We start from the raw sequence: 27,288 nt of genomic DNA on the forward strand, positions 1-27,288 counted from the left end.
CAGCAGCTTAGCCGCAGTGCAGTGCTTGCAGCCTGGATAAGCTGTCACCCCCCCTCCTTTCCCCTCTCCTCTCTGTTGCCCACTGGATGTCAGCCCTGAATTGTGTTTTGATGTTTCTTCAGACTCACAATTGAGCTCCGTTCTCAGCAGCCAAAACAGACATTTGTCAATTCATATGCATCAGGGCACTTTTTGTACCACCTCCCTCTCATCTGCCGCCTCTCTCTCTCTCTGCTTTACCACTGCACTCAGTAACATCAATCCAGTAGGAGGATATGAGCGGCCACGAGCCCCCCTGCTGCGAGTGGTGTCACATGTGATTACCATTATTTATAAAGCTCACTCAGGCTCGCTGGCGTAGTTGGCCTCTCCCGGCCCTCGGCCCTGCACACTACAGTCAATATTTGCACGCAATCCTGAACTGTTGAGTGTTTCCATGGTGGTGAGAGCCTCCATTACATGAAATATTCAGGGCACACGGAGACTCCCGTGAGGCCCAGTGCACAGTTTTTACTCCGATTTGATTATACGACATGATTTTTTCATGAGCTATGACAGTCCTGTTGAATTAGACTCAGCTCTGAATCCTTGTGATAGTCACGGAAGCAAGAGGGGAGGAGGAGGAGGAGCAGGAGGAGCAGGCTGTCCCCTTCCATGACTCTGTCTTTACTGAATAAGTTGGAAATGAATTTGACCACAAAATTATATATGTATATACATATACAGTATATATATATATATATATGTATATACATATACAGTATATATATATATATATATACATATACATATATATATGTATATATCGTATGAACATGTGCACCTTGCTATATAATATATATATATATATATCATCATGTCAGAGATAGTGGAGTTAGCCCAGGGGTGTCATACTCAATAATAAAATTAAAAACTGTGTCCAAATCTAGGGCCAGGTGAGGTCAAATAACAAAACCTTCCGAACACATGATTTTCTATTGTCCATTTCCGTCTGTCTTGCCTGATTTCCTCTCCGCTGTATTTCAGTAGAACAGCACAAACTGTCCTGTAGTCACATCTACTGTACATTAGCCAATATTTTGCTGTGCTCGGTCATTTTCACTAGATGCTTGAAGCTAAAAAGAGAGGAAGCCAAATAAAAATGAACCCACGCTGTGTTTTCAATGTCTACATGTAATTTTTTTATTTATTTTAATGGCGAGGTAACTTGATAAGCGTGGTACTAATCAGTGGGTAAAAAAGTTATCTCGGGGGCTGAATACAATTGCTAGGCGGGCCGGATGTGGCTTGCGGGCCTTGAGTTTGACACCTGTGACCTAGATCAGAAGATCCCACGCCTGCACACGGAAAATGACACTGAGTACTTTAACTCTGTCATTTAAAATGTGTCTGTTGTCACCAAAAAAAACAGTTTTTTTTCCCCATGTAGTTGCATCTGTAGCCTCGGTTGGAACAAGGGCCTTTCTGCATGGAGTTTGTTTTTCTCTCCCCGTGTGTGCGTGGGTTTTCTCCCGGTTCTCTGGCTTCCTCCCACAGTTCAAAAACATGCAATATGGGGATTAGATAAGTTGGACACTCTAAATTGACCGTAGGTGTGATAGTGAATGGTTGTTTGTGGCCCTGGGATGGACTGGCGAACTGTCCAGGGTGTGACCCCGCCTATCGCCCTATGTCAGGAGGATGAAGCGGTAGAAAATGGATGGATGGATGAAATATGTGTGTGAAAATCAGTAAGAAATATCCAGTAAATAAGCCAATACTCTGTTACTCCTGAACTCATTCACATTTTCAGTGCAAAATCTGCTGCCACATATTGTCAATGATCTGTGAAAGCTGCAGTCATGAAGTGGCCAAACAGTGTTTTTACTCTAAACCAATAAAAACAGCAGTAATCACAACTAAGCCGAGCAGGAGATCTAAGTTTGAGTGGTCAGACGAAAAAAGCCTTGAGTATGTGAACACATAAGAAAGTGTGAATAATAGAGAGAGGGAGCGACAGGGGGAAAAAGAATTAATGCAAAATAAAGTGTTTCATGATAACAGTGGTGCCACAGACAGTCGTGGTATTATGAGCGTAAAATGATCATTAGGGGCTTCTAATGGCTAAATCAGTCACGCTACCACACAAACACAGCCTGTGTTAAAGGAAGTTAACAATATTGTGTCGTTGCTATGTGATGATTTTATGCCCCATAAAAATCTGATTTATTTTTCCATGAGTGTCAACATCAGAACCAAGACCTGAATTAAACATCGACGACACTTCAAAACAGAAACACACACACACACACGCATGTTGTGTGAAAATATAATAAAGCCTTGTCTCGTTTTCTCGGAGAATTAATTGTTTATTTATTCACGTATTAATAATAAAAAAAAAAGAGTCGTATTTAATCAAGCAGAAAGTCATACACCATCCGGCTGCTTTGATTAACGTCGTCAGCTGTGGAATACGCAGACAACGCCGAGCGCATTATAATACTCTTTATAATACTATTTCATTAATATGGAATGGCTGTAAATGGAAATTAGACAGATAATATAAGATGTAGAAGATATGAGATAAATGCAAAGTATACATGTCAACAGAAAAAAAAAATATGATGCAAATGTTATAATAAGAATAGCAAAGAATAAATCTTTATTGTCCACCAAAATTATTATTAAAAACAAGACCTGAAAACCACAATCAAAGCACATTAAAAATCATTTATAATAGCAGTACATTTTATATTATATATTATATTATATTTTATTGTATTTACAGTATTATTGTTATTATTAATATTACACGGTAATGTAACTGAGTAAACCAATCAACAATGATAAAAATGTAGGAAGTTCAGTTTGAAATTCTTCATATATCACCAATAAGTGAAGCTATGAATGTGGTGAGAAGTCCAAACACTTTAGCTTGTGCAGTGTCAGGATTTGTGTTTTTTACTCTCATTTTAAAATGTATTGTTAATTTAATTTTAATGTTCTTTTATTGTGGTTTTAGGTCTTGTTTTTAGTGTAATCAGTGTTTTGTTGTCTGTAGTAGGTGACAATAAAGATTGATTCTATTATATTCTATTTATACCACAGTAAAGAAAATGAGAAAATCCCATCAAACAAGTGAAACTAATTAAACAGTTATTTCTCTGATGGAAAACAAGTGCAGTATGTACAATCTGACTATTTTAAACCTACCTAGTAGTAGTCAGTAACAATTGCTGTACCGTGACAAAAAAAACCAAAACGTCATATCATCATTGTTCTGCCACTGTGATGATACAAGAGCGCTAATAAAAGTGACAAGTGACAAGCATATGTCATTTTATTGGGGGGATGATTTCAGACTGTCACTGAGCTGCCGTTCTCCAGTCGCAGCACACGTGCAAATCTTATATTCATAGATTATCTTTCCATCTTAATACAAATACTATAGTATTATATTGATTTATATCAAATCAAACACTCACTTTCAATGTATATGTTTTAAATATTGTGAATGCTGATATCCCAAATGTCTCTGGAATATTGGGATATCATGTTAAGCTTATATTTTATATTTTATATTTTATGTGACTACAGTATCTATAACATAATCCAAACATAGATTTATTTAGACACTGTGAGCGCCTGCTGCTGCTGCCTACAGTCAAGGTCATTCTCATACCTGCCTTTGGTCCACTGCACCATATAATTGTCAGCTGAGTCCAATATTGTCGATTTGGGCTCTTGACTTACACACACACACACATACACACAATTATGGGGGATGTTTGGCTCCTGACTCCCAACATACAGAATGGTGGTTGCCTGAACATAGACTTGTTTATGTGTGGCCCATGTTGAAGCAGTAGGATTGGTTGTGGGCCCGCCAGTGAGCACAGAATGACAGCAGTGACAATGTGTGTTGGTGTGTTGCAGTCTGGGCTGACTGCAGATGGCAGGATGCTCTGCTTTCATTGCCAAGCTAATTGCTTTCCTTAGCACAATGCTGTGACAACAGTTTACTTCTCTAATAACACCGTGCAATAATGAAGGAGGGGGTTGGCGTTCACTAAACCCTAACTTGGCATTAGTGTACGCCATCATATTTATCGATTTTTGTAAAATAATCTTTAAATGAAATCGAAAATGGGAGAAACATGGGCATTTCCTTTTTCCCCCACTTGTAACTGAAATTAGCGATGTTAGACTGACTGTGAACATGTTTGATTTTCCTTCCTGATGGACTTAAATGTGCTGCCATGAAGACAGATTGACATATGTTTGTGTGTTTTTTTACATAAGCGTCCTGGCCAGTGTTTGGCAAATTATAATCTTCAGTCATTTCATTTTTGGACTTCATTTCCTGCTCTTAAAATAACTTTACCACAGCACATATGTAGTTGTAATTGTAGGATACAAGACGAACAAACAATCATAGCATTATTAATAATAGTCTTCATTTTTATCACATTACCCCACAGCTTCAAATGGGAAAACTGCTTTGCTTTAATCCACACAATGTTTCTTTAATAACTAACTATACAGTGAGTTTAAAATAAACAAAAAAAAGTTAAAACAAAAAATGCAAACTCCTCATATTTCTTATGGTTTAACCAATTTTGTGCACCTACTGATCTGATTAAAGGAGGGGGATATGGGAATTTGTCAAGAAATGATTCAGAGATCATTTATTAAAAATGTGTTATTATTATCTATTATTTATGAGGAGGTGAATGTGTCTATTCAAACTCTAAACAGTCAGAATGTATGTATGTCGTCCTCTGTTTATTATTTATTGTTTATTAAGATTTATTCATTTATGTATTTATTTATTCATTTTTACTAAATACAGGCATGGTGGTATTAAATTATGATGGAATGCCGTTGTTCACAAGGTGTCATGAATCACTTCCGATAATTCTACTTACCAAACACTAATAAAATAAAATAACATTATGTAACAATATAAAACACTAATAAAGCCAACCATGGTTCTGATCTGGATCGAGATGCTGGGTCAGGACACGTGATTAGAGCAGCCACACTGAGTGGCTTTAGGGTAAGAGCTCTGTTAATTATAGAAAATGTAACTTCAGAGACATGTAGACGGCACACATTTTGATCATCAATCACAGTAAAAAAAAAAAAAAAGATTCACTTAATACTTAATAAAAAGTTAAGGGTCACTTTAATATAGTGTAATTCATTTACAGTTTTTATTGTATTTGCAGTCTCTTATATTATTTCTATACACTCATTTAGAGTCCTCTAACTTGACTTGTAACTGCAGGGTTGTCGGTTGAAATCTTGACAGGTCAAGGTACCCAATCCCTGTTGCTCCTCATTGATTGGGTTAATTGGACGCTCTAAATTGACCCCAGCTATGAGGGGGGCACGGCACATCCAGTGTGCTCAAAATAGGAGCATTGCATCAGGAAGGAAAATCTCTGGTATTTGATATTTGGTGGCCGACCCATAGAGATATAATAATAAAATAAAATAAAATCCAATTATTTTTCTTGGTCTATTTTCCACCTGACATTGAAAAATACCCAGCATTTCAGTGCCATCCACTCCAAATTGAGGGAAAAAAATTATGTCAGTATGTTTCATTTGGAATTCAGTTGTTCACATTTTTCAGTCCACAGTATATTATATATATATATATATAATCAATGCATTTATTAGACATTAGAATGTTTTATAGTAAAGTAAATCTCGTGAAAGTCTTGTGGTTCCTTTAAAGAAAACACGGGCCATCACAGACCTGTGATTCCTCTTATAGCCGCTCTCATCAAAACCGTCCACGCAGACCTCCAATTAATCAATTTTGTCAGCAGAAAAGGTCAAGTTTGCATATTTGCTTTTTTCTTAAGAAGCCACACACCGTGTTATTCAAACACGCTGGTGAAAGCCCTGCTGCTCTGAAACAAATCAAACCCATCACTGGAAAAGCGCTGCGTTTTCCGATGACAGCGGGGAGGGAACGCACCGAGGAACTGTGTCTGATGATTAAACTCTCAGGAGCGATGCTGCACAAACGGAAGACTGACTTGTACTTGTACACTGCAAGTCCCGAAGTGGATGGATGCCACTTTGCCTCCGGATAGATTAAATGTTAAATATCCATTAACAAATGAATCCATAAAAGCAATGTCTTAAGATACCAACATTTATAACCCACTGAATCTCAATAAATGCATGGTGAAAGTGACATTTTGTCAACATGTCCACAATATAGCACAGCAGTTAAAAACACTAGTGTGTTAGAAAGATAACTGAAGTTGTGAGCGCTTCATCACTGCAGCCAAAGGCTGTGAAGTAATGAGGAGTACTGACTGTGGTTATCTATTATAGGACTAATTATAGGGATATGCCTTGGGCTCAGCAAGTGTCCCTGGCACTATACTATCTGTGATCTATTCCAAAACCTTGAGAGAGGGGCTCTACAAGGTTAGAAATTGAATGAAATAGACAGCTCGGTGATTGTAGCTATTGTTATATTATATCATGGTATTATTACCCAACAAAAACAACAAAATTGCCTTTCAAATTAAAGAAAAGGTTTGATTGGGACTATTTGGCTGCGAGTGTGCGCGCACACGCACACAGCTGTCTGCGGGTGATTATGGTTTGACAGCTGCTGACAGAGAGCCCAACTTAAAGCGAGTGAAGAGGTCTTAAAAACGGCAGTAGCTCTCTGAGTAGCTGTACCCCTCTCCGTTCACTTTCCCCCCCTCTTCTCTGAAAAGCTGCAATTACCGTGTCAGCTGCTGTGCTGCTAACGTGAGGAAAATAGCTCAAGCTAATGATTCACTCACTTGTTCAGTCAGTAAGAACAGAGATGATTGGAGAAACAGGAAGAAAAACAACATTAGATGTGTGGCGTTGATCCTCAGGTGTGAACATTGTTCCAGCTTAGTGGGAATGCCGTTATACTTCTGCCCTTGTTCTAGAAATAGAGCACTTTTCTGGAAAACTAAATCAGGCAATTGTAGCCTCCATTATTCTCACCAGCAGGGGGACTGGAGCAACCGATAACGTAATAACGGCCAATAACGTAATCACTTATTACTTTATTGGCAAATTATTACGTTATTGGCCGTTATTACATTATTGGCTGTTACTACTTTATCGGTTGCTAAATAAAGTGTTGATGCTTTTATGCAGTAGCTATGTTTACGTGTGCGAATCGGAATTTGCAATTCCATCAAATTACGTGGACACAGAATTAAATGATCGGACTGTGGTTCAGTCGGAATGGACTATTTTGACGTGCGCCGTGTTGTCTAATTGTCCGGAAGTTGCGGCAGAAGACAAAACTTCACTTCCGCTTCCATAGTAAACAAACGCCACGACTTTGTTTGTCCATACATTATTCCTTTGTGGAAAGGAAACACACCGTGATCATTAGTTTAATACTCACGTGACCGTGGATCAGACACGTGACGGCGCCAAACCAGCATGTCATGATCGGATCAGCAGAGTTTTAAGATCGGGTGTTCACATGACCTATTTTTTATTCCAATCAGGCTTTTATTCTCCATGTAAACATAGCTAATGATGATTGATTGACTTTTTTGAAAGGAAGGAAAGAAGCCTGAAAGGACTTTTCACAGTTTCCCTCTTTTAACCTCTGTAAAGCAACAAACACAACAATAAGAAAAACTAAAAGCTGCTGTTTCTTCCTTGTCCACTGGATGGCGTTATATAAAGTCCACCAATATTGATATGTTTGCCTTTCACTCCCTGAAAATGATTGTCTCTCTTGAGGCTTTCAGATGTCGTGCACTTTTCTTAGCCGATAATTGAATGGCTTAACCACAATAGTTTACAACAATAAATGAACAATTATATGTTCGTTTTGTGATGTTCACATAATTAGTCACAAATAGCCCAATTAAGAAATAGGGCCCGTGTAGTACGGTGTGTCACCGTGTAGTTAAGTCTGCAGGCTGCAGAGAAACACGCTCCTTGATGACACAGAGGTTTGTATAGTAGCGAGGTCCAGAGCAATGACACACCAAAAAAAAGGAAAGAGACATTGTTGGTTGATTTATTAACAATAAATGTGCTTTTTTTAAGCGGTTTGATTATTGATTTTTAAACTGCTAATCGTAAACATCCCTATTTGTCACACAAGGCTGCTTCCTGTTGTCAGTAGGTGGCACCATACATTCTCTCTCGTGTTTTTCAACAGTTGCCTCTCCCGTCATGGTAAATGTAATGCTGATATATGAAAATATGTTCATAATCATGATGGTTTCCTTAGCTTGCAGTTCATTACAGATAAAGCAGGATTCATTTTCCCTGCTGAACATGATTTTTAATGGGCTAGCTTAAAGTGTTTGAGGGTTTTTAATATTCTACTTATCATTAAAAGCAGCTGTGATGTATGAGCCTCCTACTTTGGTCCCAAGCGCTTTGTGGATGTTACCTCTGAACTTGTTCTCGGTAGTTTCGTCTTTGTTTATGTTTTTGGAGCGATACTCTATTTATGTCCCTGCGAATCAATTTTTTTTTTTTCTGTAACCGAGTGAGCCTTTCAAGTTTCTATTCTTCGTGTGGAGAGCAAAGCTTCCTCAGGATTTAAGTCGTGTAACCGCCTCTCATCAAAATCAAACTCAAAGGTCATTCAGAACCTCTGTCGCTACTTGCAATTAGCAGTCTCCCGGTGAGAGGTGCTTAAGTGGCTTGAAAGAGTTTATGTTGTCTGATGTTGAGCTTTTCCTCTCAGTGAAGTTTTACTTGCAAGTACTTTGTTTTCCTCCCACACGATGAATTAGACTAATGAGACAGCTCCTCAAGTGTGACTATCTCTGTCCGGTCTGCATAATAATCCTCGTATAACCTTTCACGTTGATGCTTCCAAGTATGAACCGTGAGAAGTGATATTCATGTCATTTTCGGAAGTTTTTAGTTGGTTTTCGTTTTCTTTTTAAGATAAATGGAAAATATCAAAACACATTATGACTGGCGACCTGTCCACGCTGTACCCTGCCTTTCACCCTATGTCAGCTGGGATTAGCACCAGCGAATTAGGTTTTAATCTGAATCAATTAACCCTTAAACACCTCTAAATGTCTGTCTGGACTTTTTTTTTTTTGGCTTATTTTAACCATAAAAGGGCCAGAATGTGCTTTTGCCCATTTTTCCAGAATAACTTTCAATATCTGGCAGTTATTTACAAATCACTGCATGTTTAAATAGTGTATTAATAATTTAAAATGACACTGTAGTTGTACACAAACACCAGATGTTGCATGTTAAATTTGAAATTTGAACAGTTTAATAAACTTATTTAGTATAACATTTGTCTGAGTCTTTGTCTCAATGTCCAGATGCACAGACATTGTCTTTGCAGTGCAACTTCTCAGCTCAGACGTGTCGTCTGAGATACGCTCGTTGTTCAAGGGTTAAATTTGGAAAGTAATGCAAACTATTATGCCTCATAACTAGGAGAAAAGCCTCACTGTGGTGAGTTGCCAGCTCTTTTTCCCTTCACATTTTGTCTACTTAACACAGTGTCAGTGATTGTGCGACGGCTGTAGTGTTGTTGCAGGTTCTGCTGTCCTCTGATGGAGGCCGAGGTAAGCAGCAGAGTTATTAAGCTGCATAATTTATCAAGCTGTACTAAAGTATCGTTGAGAACATTGGCTTCACACACAATGTATGCCGGCACTACCACACTATGTACATGTCTGATATCTCACACCCAAACTAACCTGAGATTTTCTGTGTCATTGTTTATCTCCCCCAACGCCATTGATTTAATTAAATTGGATAAACAAGCACAATTGTCACAAAAATCCATCAAATCATTTTTGTAAAAAGGCTGACAGAGCAGTCTTGACACTGTGCCGTTGTCTCTTGGTGTGTGTTATCATTTTATCTCACACACAAACTGAAAACGCTTGCCCAAAACGGCAGTGGCAGGTTCCAAAAATACAATAGTAACTATGTTGCACGGCCACGATGCATTGAAAGGGAGGGTGACATGCTTTTGCATAATTGAATTCAGCTTTCACTTTGAAAACGGTGGGTAAGGTGGGCATTGTCTTCCATGTGACACTCATCAGGAAGTAAGAATATGTTGAATGGTCACCAGGGGGCAACGCTGCTGGTTGCAAAATAAAGAACTCAGTTTGAATAGACGTTTATGGGGAAATTAGCCTAATTCTTACTTGATTCAGAATTTTCCTGAGAAAATCCAGGAGAGTCGCGGGGGGTGCTGTCCCAATCTCATCGCAGGGCCAAATAGTACCCAACAACCATTCACTCTCACTTCTACTGTCAATTTAGAGTGTCCAATTGACCTAATCCCCATATTGCATGTTTTTGGACAATGGGAGGAAGCCGGTGGACGCCAGAGTGACTGACAGCTGGTATCGTCCAATAGTTGCCTGGTTGCTGGTTGCATGTTGTTGCTTGCAAAGCATCTTGACCATCGGACAGACAAAATGTAAGGATTATAGAGAATAAATATGAATTTACAAGAGTAGAGATTAAACACACACACACATCGTAAAAGTGAGGGGAAAAAGATAAAACAACAACAACAATAATAAAGACAACACTAAAACAAACAAAAGACATACAGCTACAGGGACCCAACTTTGTATAATCACTGGAGAGAGGTCCTAGCGATCCAAGGGCCCTTACTTTTAATCCGGGGCTTTTAATTCTGAGTTTATTATATTATGATAAACTCAGAATTGAATAGCTGTCTAGATTTTGTTTTTTCCCAAAGCTGAAAATGTGCTTTTTACAGTGAGTCAAATAAAGGCAGCCACTTCTGTGTCCTGTTACACAGAGGTCACGGAAACCAGGCTCTAAAAAGGCGTATCTGACAGAGCGGTGCTCTCTTACCCCATTTAGCCCCTATGATGGATAGATCATTTTATACACCATTAATCCATCCATTTGTCAATTACTACGGGACATTTTAGGGCTGAGGATCTGGCTGCCCAGCAGGTCTCGGGAACTGTCAAGTCACTGAATGCCACGTTACATCACTGTTGACTGTAATTACAGAGCCTGTCTGCAAAGTAACAGAAACGCTCATTAAACAAAAAGGTGCAATGGCTTATAGTGATGCCTTTTTTTTGTGCTTTCAGCTATCAAACATTGCGATTTCCATTTGTGGAATTTATTCTCCTTTGGTTCTGGGAACATGTCTGTGCTGAGGAGTATTTATTGTTGTGTTGTTTAAAAAGCTTTCACGGAAAGACGAGTGCTCTGCTGATGACACTTGCTCTGCTGAGTGAGAAAATTATGCTCAATCTGCACTTAAGAACATCACATTTTGACGCGACGGAGGAGTGAGATGGATTTGTTTCCAGACACCTTGTAAAACTCAGTTAATAAAAGAAAATATGAGAAAATTGCACAAGATTAGGCAAATTAGTGCACAAGGTTCTTGCCAAGGATTTGTTATGTTCTGTCCCTTTTATAGCAAATCTTAGTACATTACAAAGAAGTGTCTGCTTTATTTTTTATTTTTTTTGCATTATATGAACCCCAGTCAACAGTTTATTTGGATAACTGCTACTTATGCACACGTAATATTGTGCTATCCTTCATTTGTTACAGCTATATGAAGATATGAAAAAAAGGCTTGGCAAGAAAGCTGTCCTCTACACATCCCTGGAAATCGCCTGTGCTTGTGAAGATGTCCAGTTTTCGTCCTTCATCTCTGAGTGATAGGCGGATGTCTCTTTAACAGCTGGGGTTACAGACACACTGGCTCTCAGGCCCAATAAGCTGCTCTCTCTGTTTGCTCGGCTCATTCTCCTGAGCACCATGGCCATCCAGATTAGAGCCTATGGCCTATTAGGCAACCAGGGAGGTGAGCAACCTGGAAAGTGTAGCACAAGTGTGTGCATGCCTGTGTGCAGTGAGATACACACTGCAAGTCATTCTGGGTAAAACATTAGGTCTGGAGAGGAGAGTTTGTGCTCTTGTTCTTTTCTTCTTTTGTTCTTGCAAGGATAGAGGCCAGAAAAAAAACCCATGTATTTCACTTTCACGCCAATTCAATGTATACAAGGAGTTTTTTTTTTTTACAAGTTAAGCATTATTTTTACTCAACACAGCATTTCCAGACCTCTGAATTTCTGTAACTGTACAGGTGCTGTAGATACAGTGGATGCATCCAAGGATAAAACGTAATTAACAAAGTCACGCGGGGGAGAAGTCACATGTAAGATGTAAACACTTCCCACCTCCATCGCACATCTTACTTTACAACGTGTATAATTTAGCATCATTTATTGGCTTTTGTAAGCCTGACTCCTGATAGAAAGATATAGATCTGATATAGCTTGTTAGATTTGCAAGGTATGACAAAACAACTTAAATATGTAAAGAAATCATTAAAAAAATAAAAATAAAATATTGTATCTTTTCTCATATAACCACTACATGCATTGGCAGATGTTGTCTTGTTGACTTGTTTATCCAGTCAACAGTCCACACTGCAGTGCCTCACGTAGTATAAACAAGATTTTAGACACACATTAGAAATAAACTGCATGTTCACTCACACTACTGTTAAAAAGAAAGCAGGAGCCACAAGAACTGACCAAGTCAAGTTGTTAATTCAATTTATTTTATTGAAAATTACTTATTTTTTCACTCTTTAATTCAAATGAATGTCTATTTCTTGTTTCCCATTACACGCTAACTTGATATTTCAAGGGGCTATTTTCTACGACGGAGTATTGGGGCCACATTGAGAATTAGAAAAAAAATCACGCCCTAATACTCCGTCGTAATTTTCGAAGTTTGTAAAGATTTAAAATATTGTAAGAGTGTTTTTTTTTTTAAATGTGAATGCACTTTTTGATGCTGAAAACCTAATTCATGTCACATTCTTCATCATCTTCACGTGTTGAGTCTATGTAAGATGATGTGCAGATGGCTAAATCTAGACAGAATAAGCTTGGAAAGCATCCAGTGTCACACTGTAGCAGTCTCTTTAAAGCGCTGGGTCTGTGACAAACACACACTGTTGCATATCGATACGAGCTCATAAATCAGCCATCGTCCTCTCACACTGTGCACAGTGTAAGCCGGGCAGGCGACAACAACACACACATAGGGAAATCTAATTTTCCGCGCTGGAACACAGTACTGATTTCACATGAGTGCCACTCTCGGAGACTTCCTCGTCTCTATTCTCATTTTTAGTTGCGTGGCCTTCTAAATTCAGCCGTCGTTTGTTCCACGCTCATTGTGTCACCTTTTGTCCGCTTTTTTTTTTATGCCAAACGTTTCCAAACTCCACTGTGCAGTATTTTTATCAGCACCCGGCAGTGGACACGTTGAGCATTACCGGCTAAAGTGTCAATCGTTGCTCTCAGCAGTTGGTGGAGCTCACATTCAGAGTTAAAATGAGAATGCAGGCTTTCATTGTCTGCCATGCACCTAAATGTACCAACATAAACTCAAAGGGGGCTATAAGTGCTGTTGCTATATATAGCCAAACATTATCATTAATAGTTGTTAACTCATCCACTGGAAACACAGTTACCTCACTTTTTTTGTCGTAGCTGCCCATTTTATGTTTGTGTTGCTTCTATTGAATTTAGTGCGGTCAAGTTTTTCCTAGTTTCATTCATATTGATATCAGTATGTGGACTTTGATAATGATTCATGAGCAATACCTTTGTTTACATTACAGTAAATGTCTTCAGTCTCAGGAGGCCTGGTCGTCTTGCCTTTGCAGCAACAAGACCCGGCTCCGTGACCCGGTCGGAACAAGGGCCTTTCTGCATGGAGTTTGCATGTTCTCTCCCCGTGTGTGCATGGGTTTTCTCTGAGTTCTCAGTCCAAAAACATGCAATATGGGGATTGATGGGGATGATTAGGTCATTTGGACACTCTAAATTGACCATAGTTGTGAGTATAAGAGTGAATGGTTGTCTATGTATGTAGCCTTGTGATGGACTGGCTAACCGCCTATCGCCCTATGTCAGCTGAGATTGGCACAGCACCTCTTTTGGAGGATAACGTGGTAGAAGGTGGATGGATGGATGGAAGCATCTTAAAATACAACAAAGACACACTCGCACACATGAATTATGTCCCGTCTCCTTCTTTTCCCCATGGTGAATGAGCTCCATCTCTGGTTGTAACTTCAACAAAGCTAATCATCAGCATCACTAGATCTTAAACACAGCATGCTGCATGCCTATTGGCTCACTGATGAGATTCACTCCTTAGATTCTGAAACTTGTCATCACATGGCCACACATTCTTGATATTAGGTGATAGAGGACGCATGAAAGTGCTGAAGTTTCATACCCAGCCCTGAGTTCGGTCAATACAACAGATGTATTGAAGTCCATGCAGTATCTCGCGGTGAACATGGGACGCGTGCATTGCTGCTATTTTCACACTGAGGCTGTTCACACTCTCAGGTGTATCTATTTTTTGAGTTTCAACACCTTGCCTATCTTACACATGATATTTTAAAACTGTTTTAGTAGCTGTATATGTAGAAAGTAACCGTAGAAACACAGAAAACCTCCCCCTCGCCAGAGTAAACGAAAATTAGTTTAAAACTAAACTCATAAATATGTTGGCGGTGTGGGTCGACGCACACATCAGTCACGCCATTGCTGCAGCGAGTCACACCCCACACATCCAGTGTGAACCAGGCCTTGTGATCTCGACTCTCGGGGGCCTGTGTTTTTCGAGGCCACGCGGCTCCACACAAACTCATCTTGTAAGTCAAAAGCTGAGCTTGATTCAAAGGAGAGAGGAAAAAAAAAAGAACACAAAAAACAAATCAGAAGACAAGGCAGACTGTAAATGGCTGCAGGCTATTGCGAAGCAGTGCAATCACGGTTTGTTTTGAGCCACTATTTTTCCTCTGCTGTGATATTTGAAAATATTTAGTGTCATCATCGCCTTTGCGCAGTAGAATGAAACTTCACATTGATAACGGAGTGTTCCCGTAGGGCCAAAGCAATAATCAAGAATAGGAAGATGTGTTAGCTGTTGCCGTGCGAATCTTCGGCGTCTCAGAAGTTTATTGTGGATGAAGTGCAACGTAACCCCGCCATGGGGAAACATTTGCTCATATTAAATCATTACTGAGTGAATGTCTATAAAGTCGACGTTATTTACTCTTCTAATCAGCAAGTCGACGTCGTATTAACTGTAGTTGATTAACAGGGAGATTTAAGAGTTGAACTTTATTGTACCAACGCAGAACAATGCCGTTTAATTCTCCTCAGACAGCACAGCAACAGCTTCACGGCCAGTTTAATTGCTGTAGTTTTACTACATCTTTAAGTGTGACTAAATTGAGATTTCTTTTTTTTTTTTTCAGCTGCTTAGGTTTTTTTTTTTTTTCAAAGAGACACAAAGTGTACGAGCGTAATTGCTCACAATGGCACTGTGCACCAGTGTAGGCTCTATAACGATCCTATGCAAAAGTATAAATCAGAGAAGGCAGCCACATTCAGCCACATTCAGCCACATTCAGCCATTGGTCCAAAGCAAATGACTAACCTACATTTATTCACATCTTGTACTTGCACTTTACCTTTTTTTCTGATACTGCACTGCAGTCTCTGAACTCGTTTTTAATCCACTTTTCTTTTTTTTTTTTTAAAGAATTGAGTTAAAAGCGCTAATGACTACATTGATATGTAAATGAGAGTCTTAGTTTTGATATTTTGAGTATATAATTATGCTAATAATTATGCTAAAACGTATGTGCCATTACCAGAATTTTGATGATCACACTATTTGAATATCTATTCTGGGTCTTAAGCTTCAACACCTTTTTTTTTTTTTTTTTGCTTATTTTAACCATGAAAGGACCAGAGAATACTGTTTTACCAATTTTAAACACTGCAGTTGTACACAAACAACAGTCTTTGCATGTTGAATTTGAAATTTTAACAGTATGAACATTTTTTTAAGTCTCTCAATGTTTCTTTGAATCTCAATGTGCAAAAACAGGCCAAAAAATGGAAACCATCTACCGTTGTTCTTCCCACTCTCTCCTCTCTAGTGACAAAAACGCTGAAGTGAAATTACCACGCGCTGTCTTTCAGAAACCATTGGAATGTTTCCGATAGCCCAAACCGTTGTGTAATTACGGTAAGGCAGAGCGCGCTTGTTCCAAATGTGTCGTGAGCGATACGCTCGGTGTTAAAGCCTTGAATGTTACCCAAGTCAAATGTCTGAGTGCTCACGCCCAACCCCAACACTGCAGTATATGCTTGAGCTAATCTTTCCATGGATAGACCACACACGCCGCCGCCACCACCATGGGAGATATGCTGCTTTATTTTTTTATGTCATTCTGTCATTTTTGGCCAAGTTCATGGAAGCATACGCACCCGCGTACAACACACTAACAACAAAACTGGACAAATGTGGTGCATTGCAATGACTGGTGTTTAATATACTTTGTGTTGCATTTTCCCTCTCAGCCTCCTCTTTTTTTTTTTTTCAAAAGAATCAGTTTGGATTGAATCCCGAGTCCGGGGCTAGCTCTGTGCGGGTTTGGCACTTCATTGTGAGCAGAACATTAGTGAACCCATTAGCGTTATAAAGTCTCATTGTCTCTGTCAGTTGTGCTGATGTGGTCTCGTTCCAGCTCTTTGCTTGTGATGAGTACAGATGGACGGAGCTTGTTCTCTTTGGACAGGCGGAATCATAGCTCACAGTTAGGCCCCCTATACTCTACAGTCACAGCTCATTGACCACTATTACAGCAAAGGAAACCAAATCATTGCAGGGGGGGGGTGGCTGCAGTAGAGGACCTCTTCTCAACAGTTTGCCCTCTTTCATCATCATTCATCCGTCATCACCAGTCTTAGTATCTGCAGGGATGAGAGATGATTAAAGTCATCTGCAGCTTGCAAAAACAAAAGTATTCATTTTTGCAATTGAAAATATACAGCAATGAAATATATGTGCTATGAAAATACAAAGTAGTGAGAATGTTATTATTATTATTAATAATTGTCTCTTTTAATGAGAAAACAGTAGGTACAAAGTTATGGCTATAGTCTAAATGATCTCCCCTTTCACGGAGAGGCACCGCAGCGTTCATCCCTCTTTTCTAGCTGCACCACATCTGCAGTGTGGTGTTAAAGAACGCGATGCGTTTCTGCGGAATGTCTCAGGCTACAATAGACACAAACGGGCCACTGTGGACAATTACATTCTATGCCACAACCCCCCGTGTCCTCCAGTGTGTTTGCACACTGCGCCGCTCAAAGTCAGGATAGTCTGTTGGCAGCTTCTCTGCGTTGTTTGGCGATTGGCTGGAAACTAAGTGGCGGTGACGGATTGTGATGTTGATGTATTTACCTCCTCCGTGCTGACAGGAAGCTGTTCCTACGTTCTGACTGACTGGCTCTCGTCACAGCAGCCGACGTCGCTTTGTTTAACCCGGTCAGGTTGGGGAGGGTTTGCTTACTCACTCAATGAGACGTCCATGAAGATGAGAGGAAGACCTTCCCTAATCTTGGCTGACATTGGTGGCGTTGGCAGGCGCAGCGGCTAACTCATGCACTGCAGATGAAGCTCCACTTCCTCTGGGATAAAGTTTGCTGTACTAACACGCCGAACACATAGTGCCTCTTCCACACCAGTGCTGCTGTAATCACTGTTTTGATCTGTATGGAAATAACACACCTGTGTGACAACAGTTTTCTCCTCCGAAATAAGGCAAGTTGAGCAGTCTTCCCTGAGCGGTGCATTTTCACAGGTGGCCTTTCTACAGTCACTGAGTCAGTGAGCTGTTGGATTTGTCTCCACATTATATCATCACCGCCGTCTGTCTGTCACTCTGCTGGCAATTTAAGAGAGAAATATCTTCATATTTAGTCATTGAAACAATTTATTTTTGGTCACAACTGCTGCCAAACCGTCCAAACCATAGTGTTAGAAACCAAATGATATATCTCCCCCTTACTTATTTCAAAGACGTGCATGTATTTATTTATTTTTATTTCATTTGTCACTGGCTTCATCACATGAGAACAAAACCATGAAGCTGATGAGGTCAAAGACAGTAGATGGAGCTATTTTAGTGTTTTTTTAAGGTCACTGTGGAAAATTTAGGAAACCCTGTACTTGAACCATTGAACCAGTAGATAACACCCACATACACACACACACACACACACACACGCGCGCTCGCACACCTTTGTCTTGTCAGCTAACCCCCTCTAGTGCCGAGCATCCTGCACAGATGCGCAGTCTCCCAGTGTAGCCGCCGCTCCAGCTGCTCCTCCGCTGCATCCCAACTCATTTGCTCTCTTCGCCGCTCACAGCTCGCAGCGGAACCTGTTTGGAGACCGACAGCTGGCAGTCCGCGGCGCGTCCTCGTGCCAACAGCGGTGATTCGTTTAACCTGCGCGCCACGGAGACGCGCCGAATTGACGAGGGCACTTCAGTGTCTCTTTGAAACAATGTAATAAAGGAATCTGTGAAGTTGTTAGGAGCCCAAAGTACCTTGATTTCACTTCGTATATCTCCGCGACTTTATCCGCCACAACCCGCCTGTTCCGCGCCGCCGACGCCGCTGTCGCCAGGTAAAGGATGGATCTCTTGTTCCGCCGTCCAGCAGTTCTCTTTGACCAGGACCAAATGTAAAGGATCGGGACCAGTAAGGACCGCTTTTGCTTCGACCCTCTCGGCCAGACTCCGTCCCTCAGATGAAGCCGATGATGGATGTTGCAGGAGACATGAGTTGTGGGAAGAGATTCTTCCTTGTTTCACTCTTTCTCGGAATTGTCCTCACTCGCTTCGGCCAGTGCAACCAAGGTGAGGCGAAGGAACGCACGCACATGAAATGAATGACCCACTCAGGATTAGTGTGTGTTTACCGCTCTGCTCCTGCTGTAAATGTCTGTTAATTTGTTCTAAATTTGACTCCGTGTTAGTGGAGTGGGGTCCGATGATAAACTGAGAGCAAATCACCGCAGGATTAAAGGTGCAACGCGACTGACATCCACGCGTGTACAGTGTGATATCAATCTTATTTGAAAAGCAGTATACATATATATATATATATATATATATATATATATATATATATATATATATGAAGGGATTTGGATTGCAGACTATAATAATAACTGCTTATACTGTCGTTTAAAAATGAGATTTAATGGCTTTACTTTTTAGTCCTTATAATGTTAAGACTTGTGTGTGTAGAGAAACGCACCATGGACCTAATCCAGACTTAAAATTGAAGTTTTTCTCCAATATACTTTATTTGATTGCATCAGCAAAATTTTCATACGCAATAGAACAAGAAAAAAGACATAGAGAGAGGGAGACAAAAACACATTTTAATGGAAATCAACTGTGAAAGTGACAAACCTGAGACTTGTTTAATTACACAGCTTTTCACACACACACACACACACACACACAGAAGAGCAGCCGAATATTGAATCCAAACGTGGGTGACAGTTGTGTGAAAGTGTGAGCTCAGACACTTAACAGGGAAATGCACGTGTTTGTGCTGAGGGTGTTTTTGATATGTGCAAAGTTTAAACGCCAAAGACGAAAAAACATTCACCGACTGAAGTGTGTGAATTGTGACTCCTGTGACGTTGGTACAGTGTAAACAGTGAAGACTGTATCCACCTTCAACATACCTCTCTGAGTGTATTCCTCATGCATGTACACACACAGACACACGCAGCTTCAGCATGAGTGAACTTTAAAATAGTCGTATTGATTGTGCGGGGACTGGAAAGGATCAGCTTCTCTCCCACATCTTGGTAATGTTTTATTGTTCTTAGTTCAATAAGAGTAATGCGACGCCCCGCTCTCCCCCGACAGCTGCTACACAACAGCCTCACTCTGGGTTTTTCTCTGCCACAGATTGAATGATTGAACCGAGGTCTGCTTTCCACTGTACTTGAGTCTCTCTCTCTCTCTTTGACTTGGTCTGGGACCACAGCACCACAACTGCAGCCGTTGTCTAGAGTAGTGTAGAGATACACAGATACAAAGAAAAGGTGAGGTTAGGTTAGAGAATATTAAAATAAAAAAAACAAACTTTCTTTGTTAACCTTTCCAGTAAAATCCAGCTGCATTGTGAATGCTGTTTAACACATGCTCTTTTATTTTTCTGCTCAGCTACAGTTATATATACACTGTGTACTTCGGGGACATTTCGGTGTAGTTTGATGCTTCTGAGCGCCGACAAATAGAGCTTTCCCACACAAAGAAGATGTCAGCTATTAGGGGAACAATGACAAAAAACAATCACCTTTCACTCCTCGTCTCTCTGTTCCCACTTGCACTCTTTTCCTCCCATCAGTACATCTCCCATCATCTCTACTCTTTATTCGTCGTTCCCCCGTTTCCCTCCCCTGTGATCATAATGTAACATTCACAAATTCCATTTGCTAACCGGATTTTTGGAACCTTTGTCCTTTTCCCGAGCAGACGATTGCTTAGACCCAGCAAACCGGGGACGTCTTTGTTCCGCACTTCTGACATCGCTCAGATTGTTCCCTCTCCGAGAGCCAAATCCATGCATGAAAAATCATTCACAACTCGAAAATGGAATCAAATGACGGCGCCACACATTTGACACATTTTTACATTGTATTCATTTATTCGGTGAAATGAGACGCTGCTGGGTCTTTGAAAGACACGACTGCTGTATGATGCGCTGCCCTCAGTCGTTCATGATGATTTTATAGTTAATGCTTTGTTTTTTCTTTAGTCTAAAAAAACAAAAAAAAAACATTAACTATAAAATCATCATGAAAATCAGCTCGCCGCTGATTTTTGAGGACGGCTGATTAAATTGTGTGATCTCACTGGTGCCACCCACAGAGTGCTGATAACACGGCCACTGCTGCAGATGAAGGAGATATTAAGCAGCAGTGTGCTGTCAAAGAAAATCAATCAGCCGCCAAGTCCCAGCCAGTCGCCATAAGAAAATTAACTCTGCACGTCTGACTCACGCGGCACTGTGGTGTGTGTGTGTACTGCTTATGTCTCGATATTCACAGCTTTTGCTTTCGCTACGACTGTGTTTGTAAAATAGTTCCTTCACTTTACACTCAAGATGCATTTTTGGAGAAACTGAGACGTCTCCAAACCGGAGTGCTGAACTTTATGATGTACTGCTGAACAACATCCATTTAATAGTCCACTCTTCAGCCAAACAAACCCTCACAATTCATTTTTATGCCTCGAGGGGGAAACTGTTTAATTTTCGAAATGTCATTTATATGAATTAGCTTTGGTAAAAAAAAAAAAAATAGCGGTGCTGGTGTTGCATTTAAAACACGCCCCCCACCCCTCCCCAGGGTTTGTCAGTATGCTATGAGAGTAGATGTGCTGACATCTTTAACTTAGTTGAAGCCAGATCATTACACATCAACCCACGCAGGTATTTCTTTCATTTGTTTCATCTAAATTACCATTTGGCTGATTTCTCATGTTTAAAAAAACTTAAAAAAAACCAAAACCAAATCCCAAAAGGTATCAAGATGATCACTGCCATGTTTACTCTGCTTGTAAAAGCCCTCCTGCATTGTAAATGCACTTAAAAACTAATGGCACACTCTCAAAAAACGGCCAGTGTTGTTGTGGGAGTGCTGCTAACTATCGGCAAGTTTTGCTAAATGGAGAAAAAGTATTTGTTTATTCACAGAATGTCGCCACTAAAAGTGGAATTGACCATAACCGCAACTATAAAGGATCATTTGGCCAAGCGAGCACTTCTTTGTGGACACTTAAAGCTAGTGATGTCCCTGCGTGTGTTTTGCATTTGAGGCAGAATCAAAACACCTGTTGCGCTGTCATGTATCGAGGTGTCGTCGGGAAGGCAGCGTGTCGTGCTTTATTGGCACAAATTCCTGTCACTAATCTCTAATTTAAAACACTTACAACCTATATCAAACTCTAATCTGGTGTTGATCTTGTGTGGAGACATGCTAAACACCGTGTCATGCTTGTCCGACTGCCTCTGCTATTGATAATATCACGGCGTATCCCAGAACCCGTCACTAAAACGCTCATCAGTATCCATTTCCACAAGTCTCTGTTTTATTTTATTCTATTCTTTTTTGTGTGTGTGTGTGTGTGTGTGTTTGTACTTATACGAGTCTTGATTAGAGAGATAAAGTATTACGACATACTAAAGTGTCTCCAGACGGGTCCTGTTTTACAAGGAATGCAGATGATGGACTGTCGACCTGTCCGGTGCCTACTCGCCCTCTGCCTGGATTGGCTCCACCCCCCCCCCCCCCGTGACACTCAGGGACTACGTTAAGAGCCATGCTGTGCTTGTTATTTATAGACATTTTTAATTGTACATTGAAACACGTTATTCTGTGACTCCGGGGTCGCGTGAAGACTCGTTACCTTCGGCAAACTTTTAAATGTCACAACCTGGGTTTAGAATACTCGCACTCTTTTTAAAAGCGTCGTCCTTTTACTAATCGAAGGGGAGCCTAAAGTCGTTGTTGGTTACGGGTTTATAGGGTTACATATTCACACCTGCTACACCCGTTACACCGCTCCAAATTGAAATTTACATGCAGTAACAGTGGATGTGACTGCCACTGGGTCGGTTGTTAGCGCTGTAGTTATTTCGGGGTGTTTTTGTGGCCTACGAGGGCTGCAGGCCAGACAAGAAATGTCTTCTGGTGCTCCATATATTTATGAGTTGGCCAGCTCATGTTCTATTTATATCTGGAAGTCCCAGAGGAGCCTCAGCTCCAGGCAGGGTATGTGGGTGCCTTGCTGAAAGATGACTTAATGGAGGGATAGAGGGAGAAACAAAGAAAGGTAGGATGGATGGATATGTATCCTGTTCAGGCAGTTTTAATGTACATTGGTACACGCTGTACTTAAACCAACGTACAGTACACACAAGGGAAAGTGCACACACGAAAAAGTATGCTTATACAGACATTTAGGTTCCTTTCTTGTGACCTAAATTTGTTGATGTATTTTTAATGGACAAAATGAAAAGTTTGTTTAAAAAAAAACACCGTGCGATAAAGTACTGTGTCACAAAAACAGCACATTTTTGCTCAAGTTTTGGCATCCTGTCCCCTGCTGCAGGTGTCAGATCACACTACTAACAAGTGTAATCCCACTTCAAAACAAAACCAGAGGTGTTTCATTTGGAAGTTGTTCGCACACATAAAGCACACCTGTCGCAGGAGGGTGGGTTCAGTCACCTCGTGACACATTTCATCTCCATCGGACGGTTTTTCCCGCAACTCCTGTGAAGTTTGCAACAGAAAGGTTTTGATCCGATGTCGCACTGAAGTCCGTCACGACACCGCACATCCACTGTTCTGTATCTATGGCAGAGTGAGGTGTGAGACTGCTCACCGCGGCGAGCCTCGCAGCCAACTGTCGGCGACTGCGCAGTCTGTGGGGGCTGCTCAGCTGCTCAGCTGCTCACAGTAGCCTAAAGGTGTGTCCATTAACACCATTGGCTGTGCCAGCTCGTCCTTCAGCCTGGCACTGGCACAGATGTGGTGTGGACCCATCGCTGGGCAGGAAAGAACAAACACACGGAGAACTGGACTCGATCCAAATCCAGTCAACATGGAGGGAATAAAAAAAAGAAAAAAGAAAAAAGCACAGGATATAGCCTAGATGAGGTGGCAGGATGAGAGGACAGGATTGGAAGATGGAAAGGTCAGCTGTGAGTCATTCTTTGTGTGTGACGGCACGGTCAATCAAAAGACCAATCTGCTGTTTCAGATTGATGTAGCACAAAATGTGCTACTAGGTGCTTTATGTGTTTAATACGCGAGGTTCCTTGTAAGCCGTTTACAGTGAAATCACAAAGTAGTGGCCGTACCTTTGTCCTCTCACATATGCACTTAAGTTCCACTCAACCTAAGTGAGACAATGGCTGAAGAGGGATTTCTCCCTCTTCAGGAACTCCGAGTCAGTGGTTTGAATGTAAAGGATGGTTTTTTTTATGTTTAAAAATGATGTCACAATCGACACGAACAGTCAGAACAGCATTTTTGTTACCATTCGTTATCAGACGAGCGATATGCTCACTGTTTATATGACAATGATCAGCCGCGTGTTTATGAGCACAATAAACTCTTTATGTCTCCCGAGTGCATTAGTAGACGTGTGGCAGTTGCAGTTCAGTCCTCGGATATTCTTCTTCCGTGGGTCTATCCGCGGGGTAGATTTCAGCGTCGACTGGCGTGAAAAGATTTGTTTTGCCGTCGTCTCGTGTAGCTATGTGCACTCGTCTGCTGAACAGTCAACCTGTATGTTTTGCCGTGTGTTTGTTGACTGTGACAACACAGACGTTTCATTCCCTATCTTAACCCTGGATGTTGTGAGACAGCCTTTTTGGCTCGATCCAAAACAGGTGTTGCGTTGTGTCTCTGAAGTGTGTCGTGTGCCAGTTCTCTGGGAGACGAGGGGGGGAGTTGAGATACATTTACGCGCACACAAAAAAAGTTAAAAACTCTGTGAGCAGACATCAGGTCTTCACCAGACTGGTGCAGCCTCATAACTGGTGAAAAGAAGCATCACGTACTGTGCATTCACAGACGTAAACATATTCAGTCTCATTCGTTGATAGATATATAATTTGCAAATTGTAATATCACAACATGACCTCCTTAGGTGTACATTTGGCTGAATTAACTTGCTGTTAGTGGAAATGTATTCAGGAAAGGTTGTCACTGATAGAGATGTGCGCTGGTATAATAAGCCCTCCGAAGAACCACTTACAGGGCTCGGAGTGGACATTCTTGACTGACTGGTACTTAAAACTTGATCATTATCTAAGTAGAAAAAGAGTAGAATCACTGTCAGCAATAAACACGTGTGATTCTCAGCCTAACATAACTGTATAGGGACATGGGCATGAAAATTACAACCTGACCCGACCCGGCCCGCGGGTCTTTAAGCCCGAACCCCGACCCGGCCCATCAAGCAGGCAGCCAGAGTTACTCTTCACCACACGTGAACAGCGATGATTCAAAACAAACAACATCAAATTTACAACCTGCAATAAATGTGTTTTATGGGCGAGAAAAAAGGAGGCCCGACCCGACCCGACCCGCCTGAACCCGCTCTGATTTGTCGGGCCGGGCTAACCCATTGAGAACTCTAATAGGGATCCATGTCAGTGGCTGTTCTGATTTTACAATAATAATTAATAGCTTGAGAAAGAACCGACTTGCTTCAGACAAGTCTCGCAAGTTTCTGTCAGCGAGGACTCGCTCCCCAAATGCCAGTTGTTTTCTTCGGATTCATGAAGATGTACAGTACACGTACTGTAGGTAAGACGTTGTCTCGCTGTTGTTCTCACACACACACTCACACCGTGAATTTGACACAGTAAATGAATGGGCTGCGTGTATTTTTTATGGCCTTTGAAGAAGCGACCGTGTCTGCTCCATATTCTCCCGTATTGGCACGAGTGCGAGGAAATTGATGTTTTTAATTTAGTGATGTGATTCTGGCAACACAGCGGAGGTAAATCCAGGAAGCTGTTCTGCTTCTTGTCACTATAAATCACTGGTCACGATTTCCTTCGGAATATATTGTCCTCCACTTCCAGGACTAAACGCCGTCAAAGGTGACACTATTTTCCCGGGTAAAAGTGCATTGCTTTTCACATGGGACAATTATACCAATTTGAATATACCAAATTAAAATAACTGCATATTAAACCCCAGGGAAATGCAATAACAAAGATGTAATTTACAGTAATTAATAGTTGGCATAATGAAAGAGATGAATGCAGAATTATCCCTGATTATATCTCGGGAACACTCGCAGACACGCGCACACACACATTGTTGTGAGCGAAACTGTGGGTGGGAGCAAAGGACAGCAGGTGAGGGAATGGACTGTTGACAGCAATCTGACGACAATCCATCAGTCCCCAAATTGTGTCACAAGAGGCAAAAACGTTGCTCTCACTGTATGCCCCGCTACGCTCATACATATTCATCTGGGAAACTCATTTCTGCTAATATAAAAATGTCTAAATGAACATGTTTGTGACTGATATTTCAATTTCTCGTGTGAAAGTAGAGGCTTTTGTGTGTTGACAGATTGCTAATGGCTGTGTTCGCCTCTCTCCCCCCCCTTTCTCGTTTCAGTTGTGCTGCTGGATACGACGTCTGTGCTTGGAGAGCTTGGATGGAAGACATATCCCATAAACGGGGTAAGAGGGGCAATTCCATTTCCAATTATATATCGTTTTTACTCCTGTGTGGCAGCTGCAGGATCAATAAAATGGATTATATTAATGCTAATAGGGTCAATAAGAGTTACAGTTGACAGTTGTTTGTCCACATGGGAAAAAAACAGAAAAGTGGAGCCTTGGTCTTTAAGTTCACCCACTTTATAAATGTTATCCAAGTACTTATTCATCTGAATTTAATACTTAGAGCACCAACATTACATTTAGATTTGGTTATGAATCTAAATGTAATACATTTTTTTGCAGAGTAACTATTCATTTTAATTGGCCCTGATGATCTTCATGTTCAGGATTTCATATAAAAGATCAAATTAAAAAAAGACTCTATGTTCGAGCCTCCATTTTATCTCCAGCTCTTTATCAGTTACCAGAGATACAATGGTTGCATGAGCTGTACCTTATGCTGTATTTTTGTCAGTCAGCATCCCAAAAGGGGTATTTTCATTTTGTTCTGGCAGTAAGTGCCTCCAGCTCCAGTATTCTGTCTCGCTGAAAAATCTGTGAAACAGCAGCAAGTGCCAAACCGAGGCATATTGGCATCATAAAATATAGATGTGCTGACAACAAACTGCAATGTCCTCACATCAAAACATTCATGTTTTGATCTTTGTCCTGTCAGAACACCTGGAGGTTTGATTTAAAATGTCCTCCTGTTGGATGCGGCACGAGCAGAAGGCCGATTTCTTCTCTTTTGAGTTGTGACGGTCAAGTTTACAAACCTCTCTCCAAGTCCACTGTGTAATAATTAGTGACCTCTGATGGTGAGGCAGCGTATTATGGAGGAGTCTCCCACTCACCCATCGCTTTTCCAGGGGCGTCCGGGAACGACGGGGGCCTAAAAGAATAAATGTCGCTCTTCTTCATGTCTGCAGTAAGCGCCCACTTCAATGTGTAAACGCAAGCTCTGGCTTGGATCTGGCCGCCGAAGAAACACGTTGGCGGAAGATGATGTTAAAGCCTCTTTTATGTAGAGCCTTTTTCAATATGTCAAGTGTTAAGTGCTTCATGTAATGAGGTGAATTTGTAGTTGTAGTGTTATCACCTTATAAGCTGTGAGCTCTCATTGCAGTGTTTATTTATATTTA

General features: G+C 40.9%; 1 protein-coding gene across 2 annotated transcripts in view; it reads left to right on the plus strand.

Annotated features, from left to right (window-relative positions):
• The window catches only part of LOC131455550 (ephrin type-A receptor 6-like), a 307,078-nt gene that overhangs the window by 138,748 nt on the left and 141,042 nt on the right, over positions 1-27,288 (plus strand). Inside the window, exons 1-2 of one of the 2 annotated variants that reach the window (XM_058623249.1) lie at positions 17,793-18,780; positions 26,100-26,164. In XM_058623249.1, the coding sequence (XP_058479232.1) occupies positions 18,672-18,780; positions 26,100-26,164 (174 nt within the window). In that variant the 5' untranslated portion in view covers positions 17,793-18,671. Of the gene's footprint in view, positions 1-17,792; positions 18,781-26,099; positions 26,165-27,288 lie in introns of those variants that run through there. The other variant, XM_058623250.1, reaches the window with a different exon arrangement.

Source organism: Solea solea, chromosome 2, assembly GCF_958295425.1.
Source record: "Solea solea chromosome 2, fSolSol10.1, whole genome shotgun sequence".
In the NCBI taxonomy this organism is placed as follows: Eukaryota; Metazoa; Chordata; class Actinopteri; order Pleuronectiformes; family Soleidae; genus Solea; species Solea solea.